Raw genomic sequence first — 26,722 nt, 5'->3', positions numbered from 1 at the left:
CACAGACATGATTCAAACAGTTTTAGAAACTCGAGTGTTTACTATCCAAATCTACTAATGATATGCATATCTTATCTTCCGGGGATGAGTAGCAGGCAGTTGAATTTGGGAATGCTTTTCATCCAAAATTCCAAATGCTGCCCCCTATCCTAGAGAAGTTAAGAAGGAAAGAAATTACGCAAATTAACTTTTAAGAAGGCACACCTGTTAATTGAAATGCATTCTCGGTGACTACCTAAAGATGCTGGTTAAGAGAATGCCAAGAGTGCGCAAAGCTGTCATCAAGGCAAAGAGTGGCTACTTTGAAGAATCTCAAACATAAATAAAAAATATATTTTAACTTTTTTGTTTACTACTTGATTCCATATGTGTTGTTTCATAGTTTTTGATATATTCACTATTATTCTACAATGTAGAAAATAGTAAAATAAAGAAAATCCCTTGAATGAGTAGGTGTGTCCAAACTTTTGACTGGTACTGTAACCTCTCAGCTACTACAATATAACAGTAGACTGCTATCCCTTTTGTGAAGTGTTCCAAAAACACATGTTTTCACATGATCACATGTGAAGTTAATGTGACAACATATAAGCAACATGTGACATCATGAAACTACATGTGAAAAATGTTGTCAAGTGAAGTGTTCCAAAAACACATTTTCACATGATTTCTCATGTTAAATTTAATGTGAAGTTGTGATTTTCCACGTCATGTCGTTTTTCTGTAAGCGATGTGACCCCTAAGTAATTCCAGGAGCAGGCATGTCTTTCCCTGACGTTCTGGCTCAGTATTCCACACACTAGCAGGGAGGAGAAGGACAGGATGAGTATTTGGGGGGAATTCCGTCACTAAGTAACATGAAAGGAGGGTGTGTGAAGCTGCCTAATATTCCATGCTGGATCAGTATTTTAGACTCAATGGGAGAGGTGTTACATAAACAAATTACTTGTTTACTCATGGACACACCCACATTAAGTGAGGATTGAGGAGGTGTGTGTGTGACATCTTTCACATTTCTCTCATACAGTCTCCATCACAGATGTAATGCTCAAAATATTTCTCATAGCACTTACAAAAATGTATGTGTCGTCAGTTCGCAAGGGATTGCAATGACAGCTAGGACATACAGTAATGTCCATCAATTATTTAATTTCTCTGTACATTTCACAGTAATTGACTCAATAGAGGGACAGGTTGAGCAAGCCTTACTGCTTTGTTTTGGATTGTTGTACAATTCCCAAATGTATTGCTCTATTTTTCACGTGAATTAATAACAGCAATGGACAATAAAAAAATCTCTATATGTTTTATTGTCATAAAGCAGATAGGTCTCGGTAAATGTGTTGTTCTACAAGGTCAACCATAGTAGTATAGTGACCTTGGAGAAAATAAGGGTTATGTGCCTTGGGTATTCGAGCACCTTGCGTATTCGAACCAGCAACCTTTTAGTTACTGGCCCAATGCTCTAACCTGCCACCCCAGCTGCCACCCGTACTTACCTTGTGCTACCTTTCCCAATCCGGTCCTCTCTAAAACACAGCTGCAGTAATAATGATGGAGGGAGTTGAAGCTCTCTCTCACCCCATTCAATGATTCATCACATTTGTCATTCTGTGAGTAGCCAGTCTCTTTCATTGCCTTTGTTTGGATTCACATTGAGTGCTTCACTGGAGATAAGAAACACACACACATCCTAACCTTGCAGATCTAAGGCCCCTAGCTGTCTCTTCCTGTCCTTTTTCATTTCCCTCCAGACTTCAACTGGGTTGTTTTTTCAGGAAAGAGTTTGAGGAACAGACAACCTCAGGCCTTATGGGTTTTGCTTGACAGAGACTTTTGCTGCTGCCTCAGCCCTTAATTGTTCAGTTCCAAACTATAAATCAATGATTGTTTTGACAGATGTGTGTACCTGCTAGAATAACATAATAATGACATGTAGAATACAAACAGACAAACTAACCCCTCTAGTTTGATGTTTTATACAATAGTGATTTGTTGAGGGTCATTGAACCAGTCAGCATGAAGAATTCTATTTATTGTACTTTGACCTTCATATCCTCAAAAGGAATCTTCTGTACTAGTGAACCTCTAAATGAAACAGATTGTAGGCATAGAGGAATTATATTTCTGTTATTCTGATTTTATATTTTGTGAACTACATTCATAAATAGACAAGTGCCTGGGGATTTCTAAAGTCATTAATTAAATATGAACCTAAATTGATTGGAATTGACAATATTTAACATGCATACCCTGTAGCAGGGGGGGACATGGGGTGGGAAAAAAAACACTCTCAGAACCCTCCAATGTAATCTATCAATTACATTTTACATTGCAAAATGATTTCACTCCTGGAACCCGGTTCCCCCTTAAGTTGCCTTTTATGGTACATTAGTGTTTTAAGGCATGGTATTCAGTCTTAACAGAGTAGTGACAACAATTTATTAGGACGGCTCAGTGATAGAAATAGAATGAAATACATAATGTTCCTGCTGGTGAACATTTAGTATGAATCATTATTGCCCAAACACTGACTCTCCAGAACACTCACCGCATCATCAGTCATTTCCGCTGGTCCCTCCACCCTTGGGCCAATTCAGAGAGAGCTACTGTACTGATCACCGTTTCCATGGAGAAACTCTAAACAGTAAAAGGAAAAATGGCGTCAGCCCCTACTTACTGGAATTATTCACTTGGTTATGATAAATCCTTGGAACCCCCTTGGAACCCTGTAACAAAAAGGGGAAAAAATAGCATCCTAAAATAAAGCTATGCTAGGGGTGAAAGCATTCTTTATTTGTGAAAAGCTATCACCATGTAGACACTGTCTTTTTTTTTTAAAGCTGGAGGGGAGGCCCAGAGGCAAGTGAATATACGTTATTGGATCCTCAGCCTTGCTCTGCTTATGCAGACTGGGATTGTTCAGACAGATCGGTCTGAACAGTGTGTGTTATCTGAAAATAAGTGGTTATTGCCTACATATGTCAAGTTATTTCTGAGCTCACTTACAAGTTATTTTCAATGGCCATGAACCCCTGGAGGAGTTGGCAGGCATCTGAAAAATAAAATATTATGTTGATTTATTTTTTTCACTGTCTCACATTAATTTACACCTTTAGTTCTTGTGACATCTCTTGGCGAAGAACAGCATTTGTTTTATACTAGTTATATTCGGTTGAAGTGTTTTGATAAATAATACAGATTTTCTCTTGACAGATGGCATAAACTGCTGGACAAGGCAGGCAAGCCAGACAAAGACCGGGGAGAGGTGCAGGTGGACATCCAGTTTATGAAGAATAACATGACAGCCAGCATGTTCGACCTCTCTGCTACAGAAAAGCCGCACTCCCGCCTGGCAAGGTTCAAGGACAAGGTGCGAGGCAAAAAGGAGAGTCTGTCGGACACTGCGTCTGCCGTGGTACCGTCCTTCACCCAGGTTCTGACGGACAGTGAGGGGGAGGGAGAGGGGGGTACAGACAAAGGAGAGAAAAAGAAGAAAAACAAGCTGAAGTCTCTGTTTTCTCCCAAGTCTAACCTGCAGCATCACGGACTGTCTCAGTCTATGTCTGTCCTGGGCCCTCTGCCTGAGAAGAACTCCTCATTGAGTGGCAGCCGCTCCACAGGCCTCAATGTGGACTCCTCTGAAGGTGAGGATCATCATAGGCCGTCCATTCAGTAGATAATATAGCAGCATTATCTACTAGAAAATGCTTATGTTATACAGTATGTCTTTGCAGATCTAACCTTTCCCCGTTTCTTTCTTTCTTTCTCATCCAAAGGTAAAAATAAATTCAAGTTTCAGACCCATAAGCGCACAGGCAGTTCTCTGTCCCTAGGGCGCTCTAAGATTCCTGCCCCGCTTGCAGAGCAGAGTAACCTGTGCATCAACGGCACTCACATGTACACAGAGGAGCCCCAGCCCCGGAGCGCCCGCACCGTCTCCAACTTTAGCCTGGCCAGCTCAGGCCATGGCTCCGTGGAAGACCTGCGCAAGGCCCAGGGTCGTAAGAGCTCCGGCACCTCCATGGACTCCTTCAGGGCCCTGAGGCAGCCTTCAACCTGGGCAGAGGAGGAAGAGAGGGCTATGTTGGATGAGGAGAGGAAGAAAAAGGAAGAGCAGGAGAGGAAGAAGTTAGATGAGGAAGAGAGGATAAGGAAGGAGGAACAAGAGAAAAGCAAGATTACGGAGGAGGAGGGGGAAGAAATGAGGCTAGAAGAGGAACAGGAGGAGAGGAGTCTGAAGGTGGAGGGAGAGAACAGCATTTGGAAGGAAGACCAGGAAAAGTGGAGGTTAGAGGAGAAAAGGAGAGAAATGGAGGAACAAGAGAGGTGGGAAGAAGAGGAAAGAATTAGGAGAGAAGAACATGAAATAATGAGGGAGGATATACTGAGAAAGGAGGACGAGAGTAAAATGAGGGAGGTGGAGGAAAGATTGAAAAGGGAGAAAGATGAGAGGATTAAGGAGGAAGAAAGGATTAGGAGAGAACAGGAGGAGAGTATGCAAAGAGAGGAAGAGGAGAGGAAGATGAGGGAGGAGGAAGAAAGACTAAGGAGGGAACAGGAGGATATACTGAGAAAAATAAGGGAGGAGGAAAGGAGGGGTGAAGAAAGACTAAAGAGAGAGGCTGAAGAAAAAATGAAGAGGGAGGAAAACCGAGTGGAGGAGGAAGAAAGGAGGTTTGAGGAGGAGGAAGAAGGAAGAATGAAGAGAGAGGATGATAGGCTGGAGGAGGAAGAAGAAAAGAAGAGAAGGATTGAGGCGGAAGAAGAAATAATGAAGAGAGAGGCTGAAGAAAACATGAAGAGAGAAGAGGACAGAGTGAGGAGGAAGGAGGAGGAAGAAGGAAGAATGAAGAGAGAGGAGGACCGAGTGAGGAAGGAGGAGGAAGAAAGGAGGTTTGAGGAGGAAGAAGGAAGAATGAAGAGAGAGGCTGAAGAAGAAAGAATGAAGAGAGAGGATAGGCTGAGGAAGGAGGAGGAGGAGGAAAGGAGGAGGAGGATTGAGGAGGAAGAAAGAGTGAGGAAGACCGCAGAGGAAGATTGGCTGAGAGAGGAAATGGGAATAAAGAGGATGGAGGACAAAATAATTAAGAGGGAAGAGGAGGATAGGCTGAGAAAGGAGGAAGAGCTGAGGAAGATTAGGGAAAAGGAAGAAAGGCTGAGGGAGGAGGAGGATGATATGCGGAGAAATGAAGAAGAGCAGAGGAAGATGAAGAATGAGGAGGAAAGGAGAATAGAGCAGGAGATGTTGAGAAAGGAAGAAGCAGAAAGAACGAGGCTTGAAGAAGAAAGGGAAGAGGATAGAAGAAATGAGGAGCAGGGAAAACTGATGGAGGCGAAAGAGAGGTTTAGGGTGGATGAAGAAAATATGAAAAAAGAGGATTTGAGAGGACAGGAAGAAGAGATGACAGAGAAGGAGAAAAAGAGGAATGCACAGATGGAGAAAAAGCGAAGGCATGAGGAGGTCAGGGTAAAGTTGGACAAAGTTGAACAACCAATGAAGCAGAATAGAGAGGCAGAGGCCACCGTGTGCAATAATCCTTTTGAGGAAGTCTCTCCTACCACTTCATGTGATGACAACTCTTCAAATATCCTGTTTGAGGAGACCCCCACAACCTCTCCTACTGGTCCCATCAGCTGCCGAACAAATAAAGTATCAGCAGTCAAGCAGAGGTCAGTCCCACTCCCAAACCACACACACGCACACACACACACACACACGAACACACTCTCACACATGCGCACTCCATCACTGTCTCGGTTCCCCAGAATTGTGTTACCCCTTGGGTGTCATAAATTATGGATGCACTAGTTATTTAGCCTGCAAAAGCAGTAGGTGGTCTCCAAAAGCAACACACAAGTTTCTCTTGCTCTGTCTCCTCATCCACACACACCTACTAATGTCCCTGTCTCGTATCCTCACTGAACTCTCATTCAGACATCCTTTTTCATCTTCCAACAGAACTGTGTAAATTATGCTAACATTCTCTTTTCCTGTGCTGTCAGTGAAGGGTGGCACAAGTCTGATTAGAGTGGAAAACCTGCCAATTTGTCTGAATACTTTTATACAACCAGTTAATCAGGCCAGGCAACAAGCCTGATTTATGGATGTGGGACAGTCAGTAAAGCTGCTTGTAGAAACTCAGCAGGATACAATTGGGAGGATTCTATTGGATCTGTACAGCTGTGGCACAAAATACAGATTTGAGCAGAAAACCTGTCGCTTTATCAAAGACTTTAGTGCAGGAAAGTGTTCTGTCTAATATATTAAGTCATTTGAAACGCTTGGTAAGAGTTAGATCTCAGTGTGTTGGTGTCGTGGGCATTTGGTGTGAAGGGAGTGTGTAAGCTAGTTGTCATGGTATGTTTGACTGTGTGGCGCATGACACTACTCCAACATGCACATCTCATTAAAGCACAATCCCCTAAAGCAAAGATGGGCAACTTTGATGGGGGTGGGGGCCATAAAAAAATCTAAACTCATCATGAGGGCTGCAGTTGTTCGCGGTTCTGCGTACCCACAAACATATCATTTTGTCATGGGGCGGAGAGAAATGTTTTCAATTTTCAATATGATATCTGAGTGAAAGTGACAAAATCAATTGGGGCCCCCCAGCCAGTAATTCGACCATGATAATTAGATAGCCGGCTATTAAACTAACTTAGCAATCTAATTTTTTTACTGACTATCAGTAAAACTGCTGATCCACAATCAAATTTCAAAATTGCACCTTATGTAGTCTACTATTCTAACTCGCAACAGTAAGTTGAGACCCCGACTAAGTTCCAAAAAATTAATAATTGGGAAATTGATCCCACGGTCTTCAAAAGGTGGGCCGCAGGCCACCAGTTGCCCACCTGCCCTAAAGTAATCTAATACCTTCATGAAAATTGCAGTGCTGTGGCTGTGTTTACGCAGGCAGCCCAATTCTGATTTTTTTCTTTTCACTAATTGATCTTTTGACCAATCAGATCACATCTGATATTTTTCTGAGCTGAAAAGATCTGATATGATTCTTCAAAAGACAAATTAGTGGAGTAAATATCAAAACTTGGCTGCTGTGTAAACACATCCCTTGTGTCTTCATATTGGAAACCTTTGGCTAAACTGAGATTGGCTGCGCTTCCCATGAATCAATCGTACCTTGTTATAAAGATTCTACAGGTGTCATATTAAAGGTGTTACAGAGAGACATAAAGCATTAGGTGATTGCTTAAGTTTTTAACTAGGGCGTTGATGTTGAATGACTCATGCGAATCAGTATCCTGATGAGGCTGGACCAAAGAAACCATCCAATTGGATGACATGACTCAGTATAGTCAAGGCTAGTCTGTTTGGTCATGTGAACAGGGACTGGTTCAGAGGCAACAAGCATGACCTTTTATATTGATAATTTACATTTGTTTTATTATTTAAAATCTACATGGATAACCTTTCTGTTCCCTAGTGTGTTTGTGTAACTAACCTAACCATTATAACTAACCTTCATGTCCCTCATAAAGAACTAATACAATGAAATGGCATCCTTTCTCCCATTGTCTTGTCTGGTGAATTAGTCCCACCCTAGTAACAACTTTGTTAGGATGTAACACCCTCTCTGTAGTTTGTCTACCTCTCTGCTAAATGTTTGTGTGGATTCCAACAAGACTTTTGTTTTTGATAAAAGTACAAAATAACACTTTCAATTTAATTCAACATTAGTTTATTTCATGACATTGCATTATTTAGTTTTAGAAACAAATCCTTTTTTCTTCTATACAGTACCAGTCAAAAGTTTGGACACCTACTCATTCCCGGGTTTTTCTTTATTTTTACTATTTTCTACATTGTAGAACAATAGTGAAGACATCAAAACTATGAAAGAACACATATGGAATCATGTAGTAACCAAAAAAGTATTAAACAAATCCAAATCTATTTGAGATTCTTCAAATAGCCATCCTTTGCCTTGATGACAGTTTTGCACACTCTTGGCATTCTCTCAACAAATCAAATCAAATCAAATTTTATTTGTCACATACACATGGTTAGCAGATGTTAATGCGAGTGTAGCGAAATGCTTGTGCAAGCTTCATGAGGAATGCTTTTCCAACCGTCTTGAAGGAGTTCCCACATATGCTAAGCTCTGCTGCAGAGGATAAGTTTACCCAATTGGTGGACAGACTGTTTGTTCCCACACTCGGGACTCTCTATTGGTTACACAGACTTTTGGCATCCCATTCTATTCTAACCACCTCTTGCCGGCTTTGTATTCATGTTACCTAATGAAATGGCTGTGTAATATGATCTTGTTGCCATCTAATACACATTCAAATGTCATAAATCAACACTGCAGAGCTCTCCATGTCCTCTAACATGCCTTGATTGTATTACTGTTGATGATATCTGGAAATGTGCATGTACACCCTGGCCAATCTACTGTTGCTAGCCCCAATTTTGACTTGTGCTCTGATATCTGTTTCACTGATTTCTGCTCTCGTAAAAGCCTGACTTTTCTGCACGTTAACACAAGAAGCTTATTACCTAAAATGGACCAATTGAAGGTGGGGTTTACAGCTACAATCCAGATGTGTTGGTCATTACTGAGACGTGGTTAAGAAGTGTTTTGAATACTGATGTTAACCTTTCTGGTTATAACCTTTTTCGTCAAGACAGATCTTCCAGAGGTGGCGGAGTGGTAATCTTTACCAAGGATCACCTTTGGTGCTCTGTCTCCACAAAGTCTGTCCCCAAACAATTTTATTTGCTGGTTTTAAGCATTACACTTTCAAATAGCTCTTCGTTGACTGTTGCTGGGTGTTTATTGTCCTCAATCAGCACTGGACTGTACCCTACCTGCCCTAAGCTCTCTCCTGGCCCCTTACACTAAGTCAGAATTTGTCCTGCTAGGTGACCTAAACTGGGTCATGCTTAAACCACCTGACCAAGTCCATAAAGCAATGGGACTCCTTAAATCTTTCTCAGATTATTACCAGTCCCCCAAAGTATGACTCCAAAGGTCCAGAAAAGGCTACTCTCCTTGATGTTGTCCTCACAAATAATCCTGATAGGTATCAGTCTGGTGTTTTCTGTAATTACCTTATTGATCACTGTTTTACAGCCTGTGTTCGTAATGGCTGCTCAGTGAAACAACCTGTCCTGATTTGTCATGGACACTTGCTAAAAAACTTTAATGAGCAAGCCTTCCTTCATGACCTGGCCTCTGTAAATTGGTACAGAATGAGCTTGATCCCCTCTGTCGAAGACAGATATAAAAATATGTATTTTTGGATATTTCCAGTGATATTGTTGAAGGAAAAAGGAAACCACACACTGCTCTTGGTAGTATTACTGATATTTAATAAGCTTACGTATTGGCCTCACGGCCTTAGTCAGAGCATTTGTGAATTTCTTTGAAATTTGCACCCTTATGTAGACCTAGCCCCACCCACATCCGTTCCACACATCGAAGGGGGTTGGCGGCAAAGGAAAAACATAAGTGCTACCAAATATAACAATATGCGTTTCACAAATATTGCAAAAGTGTATAAACAAGACGTATTAAACACGTCTGTAAAACCACAATGAGGACATAGCAAGTTTTCATTAGTCATTGGGTACATCGTACAAAAAACATCAGAATAATCTTAAATAGGCGTATAATTCATGTTCAAATTCACAACATAACATACATAGGCATTTCATCATTAAGTCCTTTAGGAAATAATGTCTGGAGGTGAAAATCCAAAAACATTCTCTTTTATTCAGAGTATCATCAATATCACCTCCCCTGTCTGGTATCTTAACTTTCTCTATGCCACAAAATCTAAAGATGGAAATGTCATGCTTTAAGTCATTAAAATGTACTGCGACTGGATAATCCCTGTAGTTCCTCCTGATTTAACTTTTATGTTCACTAATTCTCGGTTTGAGAGAGCAGAGGTTTTACCGACGTAGCAGAGCCCACATGGACATTTAATAATGTAAATAACATGGGTGGTGGAACATGTAATAATGTAATTTTATTTGGAACCGTTCTCCTGTGTGCGGGTGGCAGAAATATTCACACTTCATCATATTGTTGCACTGTGCGCATCTGCATTTATAGCTACCATTTGTTAGAGGGCATAAAAGAGCCTGGCTGATTTTCTTTTGTGGCTGGCAGTTGGCATGAACCAATTTATCGTGTAAATTGCGACCTCTCCTATACACAATAAGTGGTGGATTTTTAAATTCAGCTTGCAGAGCTGGGTCCGATGATAAAATATGCCAGACCACACCTCCCACTTTTCGCGAATTCAAAGTATATGTAGTTGTGAACATTACGGAGTGTTCTTTAGCTTTAGCAGGTCTTACATTTAACATTTACATTTAAGTCATTTAGCAGACGCTCTTATCCAGAGCGACTTACAAATTGGTGCGTTCACCTTAAGACATCCAGTGGAACAGCCACTTTACAATAGTGCATCTAAATCTTTTAAGGGGGGTGAGAAGGATTACTTTATCCTATCCTAGGTATTCCTGATACCAGGTCTTTTTTGTAACGGTTCATCTCGTGTTTTCCCCAATTCCAAATTAAGAGCTTCATCCACACATTGTGGCGAATAACCTCTTAGAAACCTAAAGCGCATCTCTGCTGCTTTTTCTAGATAATCCTCTGTGGAGTGGCATATACGGCACAATCTGAAGAATTGGCTTCTTAGAAGTCCTCTTTTTAATGGCTCAGGATGGAAGCTGTCCCCTTGTAATAGTGTTTTTGTCCGTGTCTTTTCTATACAGAGTTGTAAACTGGGTTCCATTTTTGATTTCTCAATCCACATATCGAGGTAATGAACACGTTGAGTGTCATGTTCAATAGTGCTAAAAAACTTTAATGAGCAAGCCTTTCTTCATGACCTGGCCTCTGTAAATTGGTACAGAATGAGTTTGATCTGTCGAAGACGCTTGGACCTTCTTTTTGGATATTTCCAGTGATCTTGGTAAAAAATACACCCCCATAAAGAAAATGAGAATTAAAAACAGGTTCAGCCCCTGGTTCAAAAATTATCTTCAGAGGTACTCCACCTCAAGAATTGCACTCTACAAGTAACACTAGACTCTATTATTATGGTGGGAGATTTTAATACGGTTTTACATGCCTCTATGGACAGTAAACAAAATCGCACTACAAACTGTCACCCTCGGGCACTTAAGGAAATCATGAATGTCATGGATATATTGAAATTAGTGGAGGTATGGAGGCTTAAATACCCTGACCTAGTGAGATATACATGGCGGAGGCTTAAACGAGCTTGTCGTCTTTATTACTTTGTGTCATTCTCTCTGGCACAAAAAGTTAGTGTTGACAAAGGAAACATATTAATAAACAAAGGAAATTGAAGGACTAACAGTACAGATACAGTTGAAGTCGGAAGTTTGCATACACTTAATTAGTATTTAGTAGCATTGCCATTAAATTGTTTAACTTTGGTCAAACGTTTTGGGTAGCCTTCCACAAGCTTCCCACAAGAAGTTGGGTGAATATTGGTCCATTCCTCCTGACAGAGCTGGCGTAACTGAGTCAGGTTTGTAGGCCTCCTTGCTCGCACATGCTTTTTCAGTTCTGCCCACACATTTTCTATAGGATTGAGGTCAGGGCTTTGTGATGGCCACTTCAATACCTTGACTTTGTTGTCCTTAAGCCATTTTGCCTCAACTTTGGAAGTATGCTTGGGGTCATTGTCCATTTTGGAAGACCCATTTGTGATCAAGCTTTATCTTCCTGACTGATGTCTTGAGATGTTGCTTCAATATATTCACATAATTTTCCTACCTCATGATGCCATCTATTTTGTGAAGTGCACTAGTCCCTCCTACAGCAATTCACCCCCGCAACATGATGCTGCCACCCCCATGCTTCACGGTTGGGATGGTGTTCTTCGGCTTGCCAGTCTCCCCCTTCTTCCTCCAAACGAGGATGGTCATTATGGCCAAACAGGAGGACATTTTTCAAAAAAGTACGATCTTTGTCCACATGTGCAGTTGCAAACTGTAGTCTGGCTTTTTTATGGCGGTTTTGGAGCAGTGGCTTCCTCCCTGCTGAGCGGCCTTTCAGGTTATGTCGATATAGGACTCGTTTTACTGTGGATATAGATACTTTTGTAATCGTTTCCTACAGCATCTTCAAATGATCCTTTGCTGTTGTTCTGAGATTGATTTGCACTTTTCACACCAAAGTACGTTCATCTCTAGGAGACCGAACGCGTCTCCTTCCTGAGTTGTATGATGGCTATGTGGTCCCATGGTTTTTATACTTGCATACTATTGTTTGTACAGATGAACGTGGTACCTTCAGGCGTTTGGAAATTGCTCCCAAGGATGAACCAGACTTATTACTAGGATAAAATATCAGGAATTGTGAAATACATTAACTCAGTTTGTAATCTTCCGACTTCATGATTCATGTTTTCTTTTAAAACCACAATTCGAATCCCTCCACAGACTCATAGAGGTTGTAGATACTTTTTCTAACTTCTGGATTAAAACCAAATTATGATAACTGTTGGATCACGAAAACAAGCAATTTTTACATTACCGCGTAGTTTACTAATAAAATGGTCTGACGGGAATGTGGACATACTCTGTATACATATCCCTAAATAAATGATCTGACTCCAATGCATTTTTATGGAAAGTTAGCAAAAATAGATCAGATCTTGCTACTGTACCATGGAATGGAAAATACCTGTCTATTTGTGGAAAAATCACCCTGATTAACTCTTTAATCATATCACAGTTTACCTATTTGCTTATGGTTTTGCATACGCGTAGTGACATGCTTTTTAAATGATATGAACACAAAATATTACATTTGATTTGGAATGACAAGCCAGACAATTAAAAAGGCATCAGTCATACAAAAGATATGCTTAAATCTGAAATGGTTGTCTAGTAAATTAGTAAGACTGTCTCACCCCATGTTCAAGAAAGTCCTTTTTCCCTTTATTCAGATTACAACTGGTAACTTTTGGTTATTTGAAAATGAAATCTCCAAAATATCGTTATTTTTTTAAACAAGCTTTTAAAAAGTTGGTTGCAGTTTGTTTAATCCACCTGAAAAGACAGAACAAATAATACAACAAATATTGTGGTTAAAATCAAATATATTAATCTATTAAAAAAAATGTTTTGATAACATTTAAAAAAAAAAAAAAGGTATTATCTTTGTAAATTATATCATACATATGACTGGTGGAGTTATCACACATGCTCCTAACACAGACATGGAAATGTCTGCTCTATCCAAAATTACAACAGAGTAATTGCAGCACTGCCACAAAAATGGAAGAGGCATGTGGAAGGCGGGAAAAGTAAGGAACTTGTCTGTCGGCTCTGCATTAAAGACCAAAAAATGGTTAAAGAAAATTGTGATAAATAAACATGTATGTATGCATGCACTGCTCAAAAAAATTAAGGGAACACTTAAACAACACAATGTAACTCCAAGTCAATCACACTTCTGTCAAATCAAACTGTCCACTTAGGAAGCAACACTGGTTGACAATAAATTTCACATGCTGTTGTGCAAATGGAATAGACAACAGGTGGAAATTATAGGCAATTAGCAAGACTCCCCCAATAAAGGAGTGGTTCTGCAGGTGGTGACCACAGACCACTTCTCAGTTCCTATGCTTCCTGGCTGATGTTTTGGTCACTTTTGAATGCTGGCGGTGCTTTCACTCTAGTGGTAGCATGAGACTGAGTCTACAACCCACACAAGTGGCTCAGGTAGTGCAGCTCATCCAGGATGGCACATCAATGCGAGCTGTGGCAAGAAGGTTTGCTGTGTCTGTCAGCGTATTGTCCAGAGCATGGAGGCGCTACCAGGAGACAGGCCAGTACATCAGGAGACGTGGAGGAGGCCGTAGGAGGGCAACAACCCAGCAGCAGGACCGCTACCTCTGCCTTTGTGCAAGGAGGAGCAGGAGGAGCACTGCCAGAGCCCTGCAAAATGACCTCCAGCAGGCCACAAATGTGCATGTGTCTGCTCAAACGGTCAGAAACCGACTCCATGAGGGTGGTATGAGGGCCTGACATCCACAGGTGGGGGTTGTGCTTTACAGCCCAACACCGTGCAGGACGTTTGGCATTTGCCAGAGAACACCAAGATTGGCAAATTCGCCACTGGCGCCCTGTGCTCTTCACAGATGAAAGCAGGTTCACACTGAGCACGTGTGACAGTCTGGAGACGCCGTGGAGAACGTTCTGCTGCCTGCAACATCCTCCAGCATGACCGGTTTGGCGGTGGGTCAGTCATGGTGTGGGGTGGCATTTCTTTGGGGGGCCGCACAGCCCTCCATGTGCTCGCCAGACGTAGCCTGACTGCCATTAGGTACCGAAATGAGCTCCTCAGACCCCTTGTGAGACCATATGCTGGTGCGGTTGGCACTGGGTTCCTCCTAATTCAAGACAATGCTAGACCTCGTGGCTGGAGTGTGTCAGCAGTTCCTGCAAGAGGAAGGCATTGATGCTATTGACTGGCCCGCCCGTTCCCCGTCTGGGAGGAGATCCCTCAGGAGACCATCTGCCACCTCATCAGGAGCATGCCCAAGCGTTGTAGGGAGGTCATACAGGCACGTGGAGGCCACACCCAGTACTGAGCCTCATTTTGACTTGTTTTAAGGACATTACATCAAAGTTGGATCAGCCTGTAGTGTTGTTTTCCACTTTTAATTTTGAGTGTGACTCCAAATCTAGACCTCCATGGGTTGATACATTTGATTTCCATTGATTAATTTTTATTATTTTTTTGTCAGCACATTCAACTATGTAAAGAAAAAAGTATTTAAGAATATTTAATTCATTCAGATCTAGGATGTGTTATTTTAGTGTAACCTTTATTTTCTTGAGCTATATATATATATATATATATATATGTGTATATATATATGTATATATATGTTTCATTTACAGACCAAGCAATTGACAGCTGTGCCATATAAATTGCAAAATAGTTGGGAAGAGATTTTCGATGAACCGATTCCATGGCACATGGTCTATGAATTGACACGCAAAACGACGCCGGATTCAAAAATGTGATTTTTAAACATTTAAAATGTTATACATAATTCTTGCAACCAATAGAATATTATTAATATGGGGGATACAATCTTCCCAGCTCTGCAGATTTTGCTGTGAAGAGGCAGAGTCATTAGATCATTTATTTTGGTACTGTCCATATGTAGCTCATTTTTGGTCACAGGCCCAGGAATGGCTGAAGTATTGCAACATTTACCTAGAACTAAAGCTGCAGAGAGCAATACTGGGTGATTTTGATAAGTCCTAGTCAATCGATCAATAATATAATTATTTAAATGTTTATCTTTAATTTACAATCTGTAGAAGCTATGCGAGTAGAAAGGTTCAATTATTTTGTGAAGCATCACAGTTGAAAAATATATGGCAAATAGAAATCAAAACTGGATGGTGATAAGAGATAGATGGGAGGGGTTGAATGGAGCTGAAGGGTGGGACTAGTAACAACAAGATAACAAATGTAAAACATACGAGGTCTGTAAAATGTATATGTATATAGGTCTGTAAACCCTTTACAATGAAGATCGGTGAAGTTATTTGGATTTTTACTAATTTTCTTTGAAAGCCAGGGTCCTGAAAAAGGGACGTTTATTTTTTTGCTGAGTTTACATGCATACACTTTTATTTTTAGAATGTACCTTTATTATTCCCAGCAAACGCTACCACCCCTCCCCCAATTTGAGTAAACTAATAAACAACAACACTTAGGCTTCTATTCAGTTTCAGTTTATACATACTATAGATGTTTTACATGCACAATCTATTTTACAATAGTTATATTTTGTTTGTATTTAGTCCTGTTCTTCCTCTATTTCTGATGTCCATCCAGTTCTATTTTTAACTGCTATTTGACAACCTTTCTACTGTTTCCCATGCGTGTTCAATGAACCATAAACAATTAATGAACGTGCACCTGTGGCACTTGATGGTTTTTGCGACTGCACTTGAAGAAACTTTAAAAGTTCTTAATTTTCCGCATTGACTCACCCTCATGTCTTAAAGTAATGATGGACTGTCATTTCCATTTGATTATTTGAGCTGTTCTTGCCATAATATGAACTTGGTCTTTTTCCAAATAGGGCTATCTTCTGTATACCACCCCTACCTTGTCACAACACAACTGATTGGCTCAAACACATTAAGAAGGAAATAAATTCCAACATTTGTATTTTAACAAGACACACCTGTTAATTGAAATGCACTCCAGGTGACTTATTCATGAAGCTGGTTTAGAGTATGTCAAGAGTGTGCAAAGCTGTCATCAACCTTTTTGGTTAATACATGATTCCGTATGTGTTATTTCACAGTTTTGATGTCTTCACTATTATTCTACAATGTAGAAAATAGTAAAAAAAAACATTGAATGAGTAGGTGTGTCCAAACTTTTGACTGGTACTGTATATATATGTTTTATGTGTGGTAGTTAGACATTGTCATCAGCCAAGTTCAAATGTGTGAAGGCAACCATCTTATACAGCTGTAAAGTGCAGATTTGTTTTCTCTTACTGCTTTCTCCCTATCCCTCTTCTTCCAGACCCTCTTCATGTGTGAACCCTTCTCAGCCTAGTGTGTCTTCCAACCCCTTCTTATCGTTCTTGTCTCCTGAAATTGAGATTTCTATGGACTCCCCTAGAGTCGATGGGGAAACCAGAGGCACCCAGGACCCGTCTACTGATCTAATGGAGAAGAAAGACCCTGCCCCTCTGCCCCTCAACCAGCGCTGGGCTCGTATGGACAACTGGCCTAGCAAGGGCAACGGTCAATCTGTCACAGTGAATCTCGCCCGAACAAAGCCAACAAAACAGCCACCTCCTCCAATACGCCAATCTTCCACGTCACTGGTGGGATGCGGGGATAACCAGGAGAGTGTTAGTGGTCAGGACCATTCCAGTATCAGGATGGACAAGGGTCCTGCTCCAGATAGACCAAGCCAGGCTCCAAGCCAGACACAGAGGGACCAGAGTATGACTAGAGTGAACCTGGGACATAAGGACATAGGTGCCTCCATGTCCAAGGTCTCTCAACGTGTAGTAAAGATTATCACACCACTGAGATTTTCCTCCACAGCTACAACAGAACACACAAGTGGGGGCCAGAGCTCTACCCACCATGGGAACCAACCAGAACAAGAAATGCCATCTGCCACTGGGGGGTTGAGGGTGGCGAAGCACAATAAAGGTCCAGCACCTTCTAGGCCCCAGTACCCTCCAGGGAAGACAATGCCAAAAGTTGATGTAATAGATAAGCAATTGAATACTGAGGAACATGACTCTTTGGTTGAGTTTGATCCAAATAATCCCTTTGCAGAAGACTGCAGAATGGAGAAGTCCTCTGGACATGGTGAAGAACAGAGACTGACTGGTGAATATCAGGAGAGCCTAGACTCTCCCAATCATCAGAGTTGTACCTCCATAGAAGCAAATCCAGGTTCAATGCTGAATAGTGTGGTTAGGGACTCAATGGAGCTTCCAACGCCAAATGTTCTGCTAGCTGAGGATGGCTCCCGTCACATCAAAAACTCATTAGCAGAGCTGGTCTGTGTTCCCTTGCTTCCATTGAAGAAAACATCCATCTCTAGAGAGGAGGATACTGGTAAACAGAGTTCTGTAAAACTACAAAGCCCAGGGGTTTCCTCTTTGAGTAAGCTTTCCTCAAGTATCTCAGAAAAACTGCAGAATCGAGGTGTGGGTATGGCACTAACTTGTGTTACCATTGCCCAGCCCCCATGTGTACCCTCACCTGCCCCCTCCATCCTACCCCAACCCAAGCCCCTGAAGGGATCAGGGGGCAGGAGTAACTGTCCTCCCCAGACAAGCTCTCTCCCTGGCCAGAGGACCCTGCTTCAGGCTGGAGCTATGTCCTCCGTTGCAGAGCATTGCAGTGGAGAGGAGGCGGGAGGGAGAGGGGACAGGCCTACCTCAAGCACACGCAGGTGAGAGAGAGATTGCAGCCTTTTCCTGTAGTGTGTAGCAGCTTTGTGCTCTCTACGAAACCTCTCCTGTACTGTAGTTAGATTCACTAAACCTTTCCAATCGCTTTGGTGGATGCGTTGTTCGAGAACACTTCACGAATGTGACCCTTGTAAAATTATTTTACTCTCTTATAAAATGTTTAATTTCACTTTCCTGAATTGAATCAATGGAACTTCTGACCAAGTTGTTTTTGCAATACTTTCAAAAGTTGTACAGGGCATCATAGCTAGTTCTACTTTTTAATTATGACTATATCATTCTGTAGTTATTATTAACATAGTTTAACGTAAAGCAACATGAACATAGCTCCCCAGAGAAATTAACACTATATTAAGTAATCAAAAGAGCACTTACTAATTACTGCAAATGTAATTTTGCTCTGCAAGTTATTTAATTGGGATGTCATTCACACAATCCCCTCGGCACAGTATGAATCATGGCTATAGAAATGCCAGCCTTTGCAGCTTTCATTGCTTTTGTCAAGTTATTCTCCCTGTAGAATCTCAGACAAATCTCAGTGGCGCCTGTAAAATGCCATTGCTCAGAGTGTGCGTACACTGTGGCTCCTCTGCAGTCTAACCTTATATGAGAGGGAAAGAAGAGATACGCTTGCCACTGTGTCACGTATGATGGGAATCAGTCGAGAGGGAAGAAGAACCCATGCTCGGCTTGCTTGTCATGTCTAACTCTGTCCGTTTTGCATTGATTTTATTTATTTTTAAATCCCAGCCCCCATCCTCACAGGAGGCATTTTGCCTCCTCTTGCCAGGCCATCATTGTAAATAAGAATTTGTTCTTAGTTGACTTGACTGGTTAAATACATTTTTGTTAATAAACTGATAAGGTCCACCTGATTGAACAAATTATTTCAAGCTGTTGGCAGCAATTACACTTGCTTTCTGAGAAAATGTCATTATCCCCCATATCCACCTGCTGCATCTCCTCAAATAACACAACACTTCAGGAAAGTTTGAGGCGCTCTCATGACTGTCTCTGTCTCCGTCTATCTCTATTCAGGCCCCATCCAGTAAAGCCCTTGAGCTCCCTGGAAAACCAGCCAGCCTCCAACATCCAGGAGAGGCAGGCTGGCATATCTACAGGAATCCTCGGTGTCCTTCAAGAGAAGATAAAGGTACTAATGCAATATGCCATGAGGGCAATGGAAACCGTATTGAGTGAACTGATGCACACCAGCAGCAGATGAAAGAGCTACCTACAGGTTCTCTCACCAATCACCTGTCAACGTAGATCTGCTTTAGGCAGGAGGTATGTGTACTAAATAATCAGACCTCATTGTGTCTACAGTCTATTTTGGGGAAGTGTGTGCATGTTAATATGCACATACAGTACATGCTTAGCCTTATGCCCTGTAATATGCACAGCAGTGGCTCTTCTTGATAATATTATCATAATAATCTTATGCAATTAAGGTACCAGGATATCTTTGAAACCATTCCCCCAGGCACCTCATGAAAATGCCCTCTGCTGCTGTTTCAATGTATCCAACCAGTTCCTTGATGCATGCACAGTTGGTTCTTATTAAAACCTCAGTGCAACATTCCCATTCTTGCTGCGTGCACGCCGACACACACACACACACACACACAGTCTCAACGAGCCCTCCCACCAAATGCTCACTGTAAACAATTCCCACAAACATTATTTATCTTGACAGTGACTCACCTTAAACTCACTGTGAACACTGGCATTTGCCTATGGTGTTGGGATCTGAGAGATCAGAGCTCTGAATGAGTTCTCCCAAAGCAGTCAGAGCTCACACTTCACAAACTTCTCTCGGAGTCTCTGATTGATATGGGCACAATCAATTGAATGTATTTATAAAGCCCTTTTTACATCAGCAGATGTCGCAAAGTCAAATACAGAAACCCAGCCTAAAACCCCAAACGGTAAGCAATGCAGATGTAGAAGCACAGTGTCTAGGAAAAACTCCCTAGAAAGGCAGGACCCTAGGAAGTAACGTAGAGAGGAACCAGGCTCTGAGGGGTGGACAGTCCTCTTCTGGCTGTGCCGGGTGGAGATAGTACAGTACATGTCCTTTAAGGACAGATTGTTCTTCAAGATGTTCATAGATGACCAGCAGGGTCATTCAGAGGTCGAGACAGCAGGTGCGGTAGAGAGTAAAAATCAGCAGGTCTGGGACAAGATAGCACGTCCGGTGAACAGGTCAGAGTTCCATAGCCGCTGGCAGAACAGTTGAAACTGGAGCAGCAGCACGACCAGGACTGGGGACAGCCAGGAGTCATCAGGCCAGGTAGTCCTGAGGCATGGTCCTAGGGCTCAGATCCTCTGGGAGGGGAGGGAGAGAGGATTAGAGGGACGATACTTAAATTCTCATAGGACTCCAGATAAGACAGGGGAATTACACCAGATATAACAGACTGACGCTAGCCACCCGGCACACAGACTATTGGAGCATAGATACTGGAGACTGAGACAGGGGGTAGGGGGACACTGTGGCCGCGTCCGACAATGTCCCCGGACAGAGCCAACCAGGCAGGATATAACCCCACCCACTTTGCCAAAGCACTGCCCCCACACCACTAGAGGGATATCAACAGACCACCAATTTACTACCCTGAGACAAGGCTGAGTATAGCCCACGAAGATCTCCTCCACTGCATGAGCCCGGGGGGATGCAAAACCAGACCGGAAGATCAAGCCTGTGACTCAACCTACTCAAGTGACGCACCCCTCCTAGGGACGGCATGGAAGAGTACTAGTAAGCTAGTGACTCAGCCCCCATAACAGGGTCAGAGGCAGATAATCCCAGTGGAGAGAGGGGTTTGCCAGGCAGAGACAGCAAGGGCTGTTGGTCGCTCCAGTGCCTTGCCATTCACCTTCGCACCCCTGGGCCAGACTACACTCAATCGTAGGACCTATTGGGTCTTCAGTAAAGACCTAAAGGTCGTGACTGAGTCTGTGTCTCTCACATGGATCGGCAGACCATTCCATAAAATTGCATCTCTACAGGACAAAGCCCTGCCTCCAACTGTTTGCTTGGAAATTCTAGGGACAATAATGAGGCCTGCGTCTTGAGACCGTAGCGTACGTGTAGGTATGTACGGAAGGACTAAATCGGAGAGATGAGTAGGAGCAAGCCTCATGTAATGTTTTGTAGGTAAATCCTTGAAATCAGCCCTAGCCTTAACAGGAAGCCAGTGTAGAGGCTAGCACTGGAGTAATATGATCAAATATTTTGGTTCTAGTCAAGATTCTAGCAGCTGTGTTTAGTACTAACTGAAGTTCATTTAGTGCTTTATGCAGGTAGCCAGAGAGTAGAGCATTGCAGTAGTCTAATCTAGAAGTATAAAAAGCATGGATGAGCTTTTCTGTATCATCTTTGGACAAAAAAATGTAAGATTTTGTTACAATGTTACGAAGATGGAACAAAGCTGTCCTTGAAATATTCTTGATAGGTTCGTCAAAAGACATCAGGGTCCAGAGTAAATCAAATCAAATATATTTATATAGCCCTTACATCAGCTGATGCCACAAAGTGCTGTACAGAAACCCAGCCTAAAACCCCAAACAGCAAGCAATGCAGGTGTAGAAGCACGGTGGCTAGGAAAACCCCCTAGAAAGGCCAAAACCTAGGAAGAAACCTAGAGAGGAACCAGGCTGAGGGGTGGCCAGTCCTCTTCTGGCTGTGCCTTGGTCCTTCACAGTTTTATTTGAGACGACTGTACAACCATCAATATTAATTGTCAGATCCAACACCAGATCCCTTTGTTTCTTGGACCCAGAACTAGCATCTCTGTTTTGCCCGAGCTTAAAAGTAGAACATTTGCAGCCATCCACTTCCTTATGTCTGAAACACAGGCTTCCAGGGTATGTAATTTTGGGGTATCACCATGTTTTATCGAAATGTACAGCTGTCGTCCGCATAGCAGTGAAAGTTTACATTTTGTTTCCGAATGACATCACCAAGAGTTTGAATATATAGTGAAAACAATCGTGATCCTGAAACGGAACCTTGAGGAACACCAACACTTAGTTGATTTGTCAGCGGACAACCACCCACAGAGATGAACTGATATCTTTCCGACAGGTACGATCTAAAACAGCCAAGAACTTGTCTCTGTAGACCAATTTGGGTTTCCAATCTCTCCATAAGAATGTGGTGATCGATGGTGTCAAAAGCAGCACTAAGGTCTAGGACCACAAGGACAGATGCAGAGCCTTGGTCTGATGCCATTAAAAGGTAATTTACCACCTTCACAAGAGCAGTCTCTGCTATGATGGGGTCTAAAACCAGAATGAAGAGTTTTGTATACATTATTTGTCTTCGGGAAAGCAGTGCGTTGCAACGGCTTTAAGGGAAAAATTTGAGGAATGGGAGAATCGATATAAAGTACCAGTAAAAGTTTGGACACATCTATTCATTCAAGGGTTATTCTTTGTCTGACTATTTTCTACATTGTAGAATAATAGTAAAGACAACGCAATGAAGTAACACACATCGAATCATGTCGTAACCAAAAACGTGTTAAACAAATCAAAATATATTTTAGATTGTTCAAAGTAGCCACCCTTTGCCTTGATGACAGCTTTGCACACTCTTGGCATTCTCTCATCCAGCTTCACCTGAAATGCTTTTCCAACATTCTTGAAGGAGTTTCTACATATTTTGAGAACTTGTTGGCTGCTTTTCCTTAATTCTGCTATCCAACTCATTCCAAACCATCTCAATTGGGTTGAGTTTGGGGAATTGTGTAGGCCAGGTCATCTGATGCAGCACTCCATCACTCTCCTTCTTGGTCAAATTGCCCTTACACAGCCTGGAGGTATGTTGGGTTATTGTCCTGTTGAAAATCAAATGACAGACCCACTAATCGCAGACCAGATGGGATGGTGTATCGCTGCAGAATGCTGTGGTAGCCATGCTTGTTAAGTGTGCCTTGAATTCAAAATAAATCACAGTGTCACCAGCAAAGCACCATTACACCACCTCCTCCGTGATTCACGGTGGGAACCACACATACGGAGATCATCCGTTCACCTACTCTGCGTCTCACAAAGAAACGGTGGTTGGAACCAAAACTCTCAAATTTGGACTCTTCAGTCTGAAGGATAGATTTCCGGTAGTCTAATGTCCATTGCTCGTGTTTCTTGGCCCAAGCAAGTCTCTTCTTATTATTGGTGTCGTTTAGTAGTGGTTTCTCTGCAGCAATTTGACATGAAGGCCTGATTCACAGTCTCTTCTGAACAGTTGATATTGAGATGTGTGTTACTTGAACTCTGTGAAGCATTTATTTGGGCTGCAATTTCTGAGTATGAACTCATCCTCTGCAGCAGAGGTAACTCTGGGTCTTCCTTTCCTGTGCCAGTCCTCATGAGAGCCAGTTTCAGCATAGCGCTTGATGTTTTTTGGTGTCTGACCATGTCTTAAAGTACTGATGGACTGTTGTTTTTTCTTAGCTTTTTTTTTCTGTTCTTGCCAAAATTTGGACTTTTACCAAATAGGGCTATCTTCTTTATACTACCCCTACCTTTTCACAACACAACTGATTGGCTCAAACAGCATTAAGAAAAATACATTCCAACATTTGTATTTTAACAAGACACACCTGTTAATTGAAATGCACTCCAGGTGACTTATTCATGAAGCTGGTTGAGAGAATGCCAAGTGTGCAAAGCTGTCATCAAGGTAAAAGGTGGCTACTTTGAAGAATCTCAAATCTAAAATATATTTTTGTTTAACACTTTTTTGGTTAATACATGATTCAATATGTGTTATTTCATAGTTTTGATGTCTTCACTATTATTCTACAATGTAGAAAATAGTAAAAATATAGAAAACCCTTGAATGAGTAGGTGTGTCCAAACTTTTGACTGGTACTGTATGCCAATAGTTTTCTTTACATTTTCCTGGTCAAGGTTGGGCTTTTTCAAGAGTATGGTACATATCTGGTGGATAGAGAGCCATTTATTATGTTCAACATAGGAAGGCCAAACACAGGAAGTAGCTCTTTTCAGTAGTTTAGTTGGAATAGGGTCCAGTATGAAGCTTGACGGTTTAGAGGCCATGACTATTTCCATGAATGTGTCAAGAGATACAGGATTAAAAATTGGTCCTGGCAGTTCTGTGTAGTCTCAGGACAACTGAGTTTAGGAAAATTTGCAGATTCAAAGAGGAGTCCGTAATTAGCTTTTTATGATCATGATCTTTTCATCAAAGAAGTTCATGAATTCATCACTGCTGAAGTGAAAGCCACCCTCTCTTGGAAAGTGCTGCTTTTTAGTTAGATTTGTGACCGTATCAAAAATAAATAAATGTTACTTTGTTCTTATTCTCCTCAATATAAATAAATGTTATTGTGTTCTTATTCTCCTCAATTAGGTTGGAAAAATAGGATGATCGAGCAGCATTGGGGCTCTTCTATATTGCACGGTACGGTCTTTCCAAGCTAGTCGGAAGCTTGCTTCAGGGCTCGGGTATTTTCTGTATACCAGGGCGCAAATATCTTGTGACAAATGTTTTTAGGGGTACGACTGCATCTAGGGTATGACGCACTGTTAAATTTCGATCCTCAGTTAGGTGGTTAACCAATGTTTGTACTCTTACGTCCTTGAGTAGGTGGAGGGGCATCTAGGAATATTTATGTTCTCTGAGAATTTATAGCACGGCTTTTGATGATCCTTGGATCACGTCTGAGCAGCTGATTTGTTGCGATTGCAAACGTAATAAGATGGTGGTCCGATTAGTCCAGGATTATGAGGAAAAACATTTAGATCCACAATATTTATCTCACGGGACAAAACTAGATCCAGGGTATGACTGTGGCAATGAGAAGGTCCGGAGACATGTTGGACAAAACCCACGATGTAGGCTCCTAAAAGCCTTTTGGAGCAGGTCTGTGGAATTTTCCATGTAAATATTAAAGTCACCAAAAATATGTATATTATCTGCCATGACTACAAGGTCTGATTTAGGAACTCAGTGAGGAATGCTGTATATGGCCCAGGAGTTCTGTAAACAGTAGCTATAAAAAGTGATTGAGTAGGCTGCATAGATTTCATGACTTGAAGCTCAAAAGACAAACGCAGTCTTTTTTTTTTGTGTAAATTGAAATATGTTGTCGTAAATGTTAGCAACACCTCTGCGGGGGATATGGGCACTAGTGTAACCAGGGGCAGAGGCGTCATTTAACACAGTAAATTCATCAGGCTTGAGCCTGTTTCAGTCAGGTCAATCACATTAAGATTATGATCAGTGATTAGTTAATTGACTATGACTGCCTTGGAAGTGAGGGATCTAACATTAAGTAGCCCTATTTTGAGATGTGAGATCACAATCATCTTTCAATATTGACAGTAATGGAGGAAGTCTTTATTCCAGTTAGATTGCTAACGCATACACCGCCATGTTTGAGACCGTGTCTTGAGGCACAGACACGGTCTCAAGGGGATAGCTGAGCTGACTACACTGACTGCTAGTGGCAGACTCCACTAAGCTAGCATGCTGGCTAACAGGGTGCAGGCCAGGCAGCAGGCCAGCTCATTGTGCCACTAGAGGACTTAGAGTCCTGTCTATGTTGATAGATGACACCTCCAGCTTGGATGGAGTCCATCACTCCTCAGCAGGTCAGGCTTGGTCCTGTTTGTGGGTGAGTCCCAGAAAGAGGGCCAATTATCTACAAATTATATATTTTGGGAGGGGCAGAAAACCGTTTTCAACCAGCGATTGAGTTGTGATACTCTGCTGTAGAGCTCATCACTCCCCCTAACTGGGAGGGGGCCAGAGACAATTAATCAAATCAAATCAAATGTATTTATATAGCCCTTCGTACATCAGCTGATATCTCAAAGTGCTGTACAGAAACCCAGCCTAAAACCCCAAACGGCAAACAATGCAGGTGTAAAAGCACGGTGGCTAGGAAAAACTCCCTAGAAAGGCCAAAACCTAGGAAGAAACCAAGAGAGGAACCAGGCTATGTGGGGTGGCCAGTCCTCTTCTGGCTGTGCCGGGTAGAGATTATAACAGAACATGACCAAGATGTTCAAATGTTCATAAATGACCAGCATGGTCGAATAATAATAAGGCAGAACAGTTGAAACTGGAGCAGCAGCACAGTCAGGTGGACTGGGGACAGCAAGGAGTCATCATGTCAGGTAGTCCTGGGGCACGGTCCTAGGGCTCAGGTCCTCCGAGAGAGAGAAAGAAAGAGAATTAGAGAGAGCATATGTGGGGTGGCCAGTCCTCTTCTGACTGTGCCGGGTGGAGATTATAACAGAACGTGGCCAAGATGTTCAAATGTTCATAAATGACCAGCATGGTTGAATAATAGTAAGGCAGAACAGTTGAAATTGGAGCAGCAGCATGGCCAGGTGGACTGGGGACAGCAAGGAGTCGTCATGTCAGGTAGTCCTGGGACATGGTCCTAGGGCCCAGGCCAGTTGAAACTGGAGCAGCAGCATGGCCAGGTGGACTGGGGACAGCAAGGAGTCATCATGTCAGGTAGTCCTGGGGCATGGTCCTAGGGCTCAGGTCCTCCGAGAGAGAAAGAAAGAGAGAAGGAGAGAATTAGAGAACGCACACTTAGATTCACACAGGACACCGAATAGGACAGGAGAAGTACTCCAGATATAACAAACTGACCCTAGCCCCCCGACACATAAACTACTGCAGCATAAATACTGGAGGCTGAGACAGGAGGGGTCAGGAGACACTGTT

At 42.1% G+C, this 26,722-nt stretch overlaps 1 protein-coding gene across 1 annotated transcript in view; it reads left to right on the top strand.

The window, feature by feature from the left end:
* The window catches only part of LOC115105808 (uncharacterized), a 38,936-nt gene that overhangs the window by 7,138 nt on the left and 5,076 nt on the right, over positions 1-26,722 (top strand). The window contains exons 2-5 of the mRNA XM_029628213.2: positions 3,217-3,647; positions 3,780-5,673; positions 16,590-17,987; positions 19,045-19,159. Coding sequence (XP_029484073.2) covers positions 3,217-3,647; positions 3,780-5,673; positions 16,590-17,987; positions 19,045-19,159 — 3,838 coding nt within the window. The remainder of the gene's footprint in view (positions 1-3,216; positions 3,648-3,779; positions 5,674-16,589; positions 17,988-19,044; positions 19,160-26,722) is intronic.

This window comes from Oncorhynchus nerka, linkage group LG22, assembly GCF_034236695.1.
Source record: "Oncorhynchus nerka isolate Pitt River linkage group LG22, Oner_Uvic_2.0, whole genome shotgun sequence".
Lineage (NCBI taxonomy): Eukaryota > Metazoa > Chordata > Actinopteri > Salmoniformes > Salmonidae > Oncorhynchus > Oncorhynchus nerka.
The sequence above is the reverse complement of the archived record's forward strand: the minus strand, read 5'-3'. Positions and strand labels throughout refer to the sequence as shown.